The sequence below is a fragment of the Sphaeroforma arctica genome, assembly GCF_001186125.1.
Source record: "Sphaeroforma arctica JP610 unplaced genomic scaffold supercont1.163, whole genome shotgun sequence".
NCBI classification, from domain to species: Eukaryota; class Ichthyosporea; order Ichthyophonida; genus Sphaeroforma; species Sphaeroforma arctica.
Window position 1 is genome coordinate 26,694 of NW_014040395.1, and position 1,826 is coordinate 28,519.

General features: G+C 45.6%; 1 protein-coding gene across 1 annotated transcript in view; it reads right to left on the minus strand.

The window, feature by feature from the left end:
- The window catches only part of SARC_03260 (hypothetical protein), a gene marked incomplete at its 5' end in the record, with an annotated part of 3,077 nt that extends 1,309 nt beyond the window's left edge, over positions 1-1,768 (minus strand). The window contains 4 exons of the mRNA XM_014302941.1: positions 260-427; positions 741-847; positions 1,089-1,386; positions 1,763-1,768. Coding sequence (XP_014158416.1) covers positions 260-427; positions 741-847; positions 1,089-1,386; positions 1,763-1,768 — 579 coding nt within the window. The remainder of the gene's footprint in view (positions 1-259; positions 428-740; positions 848-1,088; positions 1,387-1,762) is intronic.
- Positions 1,769-1,826: the final 58 nt, after the last annotated feature.

The window sequence follows — 1,826 nt, forward strand, 5'->3', positions numbered from 1 at the left end:
AGTATATACACACAGACACAGACACAGACACAGACACATATAAATATATGTATATGTATATATATGCGACATGTATTTCCTTTCGACTTGTACGCTGTGAAGCAGTTGCCGTGGTGCTTTTGACATCATTGACAAATCGCTACACCCTGAAACCCAAGTTGATTCTGTATAACAGTACCGAGTCGATATAATATACATACATAACAAGACTCAATACACAATAAACCGAACATATACCAATGTCAGTCAAACTACATACATCCTTCTGTAACGCCGCAGGTGCCGCCGCCGCAAAGTTCTTGTTTGCATTGATCTTCGCAGCAATCTGAGCTGCACGTGCGGCTGCACTGAGTTTACCTCCTTTGAACATCGCCAGGGCCGCTTCAGTCGCTGCATCAACACGTATGGACGAAGCCTTTGTTTCTTCCTGTATTTGGAGAGAGAGAAGGATGGGTCGGTTGGGAATCTATTGGCGCGTGTTGGGCGATGCATGACACTTACACAAATGACGACTTTGTTTTTTCCTATCGAGAGATCAATTTTTGTTTCTTCATCCATAATAAGGTAGAATCTCAAATCAATTTGATATCTAATTTCCATTTGACCCTAATTTGACTGTCCGACTTTTGAACCCAATGCCATTAGCAATACATCCCCAGGAGAAACGACGTGCTACTTCTGAACAGAGCTCGAGCTATGCGCACTCCCCCACTTCTGGTACATGGTACTACCACACACACCTCTTTATCCGGTGCGGGAGTGGCGGTCTGTACTGTGAGAGTGGTGTTCGACGGCACTGTGGTTGCACCTACAGCGGCCTGTGGTGTGTTCGAGTCTTGGGGCGTGGCTGAGTAGGTGAGAATTGAATGACAGTCAGTGAGGGGGTGAAGTTGTGAGAAAGAAACCCGTCCGAAGATAGATACAAAATTTTTTTTTAACAAGAAAAGAAGTAAACAGGAGACCAAAGGTGCTGCTTACAAAGACATATACGAAGAAACAGAAGAAAGCCCCCCTCGCCTCTCTCTCAAAGTACTTTCACCCCGACACCTTTGCAGCTAAATCTTGCAAACAACTCCCACACAACACACCCAGCATGCCCTTGAGCAGTCCGTGTGCGCGCTTCTCCTCGGCTGTTTTGGCGGGGACTCCATCGGCGCCATCTGATTGGATGGCGGCTGAGCCCGCACCACTATTCGCCTCGCTATTGGTCAGCATTAACGGGCCATTGCTGAGTGTGGCGTGTGGTTTGGCTGCCTCCACTTCCTCCTGCTGGGCTTTAGCGGTTTTTTTCTTGTCTCCAGCAAAGAGTTTCTCGACCATATCGTCGATCTCATTGTCGGATTCGTCGTCATCGCTATCTACCGCACCCACTATACTCTTCTCGATCTGAAAGGGTTCAATCAATAGAGAGAGACGCGTCTAGTTCAGCACATGTTTGAGAAAATACGGATATAAATACTCGCTACCAATTGGTGGCGAGTTCTTTCATAGAAAAATGCCAATTACAGTCGTCTCCGAATGTGTTCTAAATACGGGAATGGGTAAATATTCCAACTGCTCGATATCTTTTGACGGTTGATCCTCGAATAAAACACGCCAAATGTCCTCTTTTCAATCCAAATATGTTTGTACAGGGAAGGAAAGTGGCGTAGGTACTCGATGCCTACTAGGAATAAATTCGCACTCGATTGTCACGCGAACAGAATAAATTCGCACTCGATTGTCACGCGAACAACCCTCTTCTTTGACTTTTTAGTAAAACCGGCATCGACCACAATCCAACGAGATACATGCGTTTGTTACCGTAATAAAAAAAACATGTACTA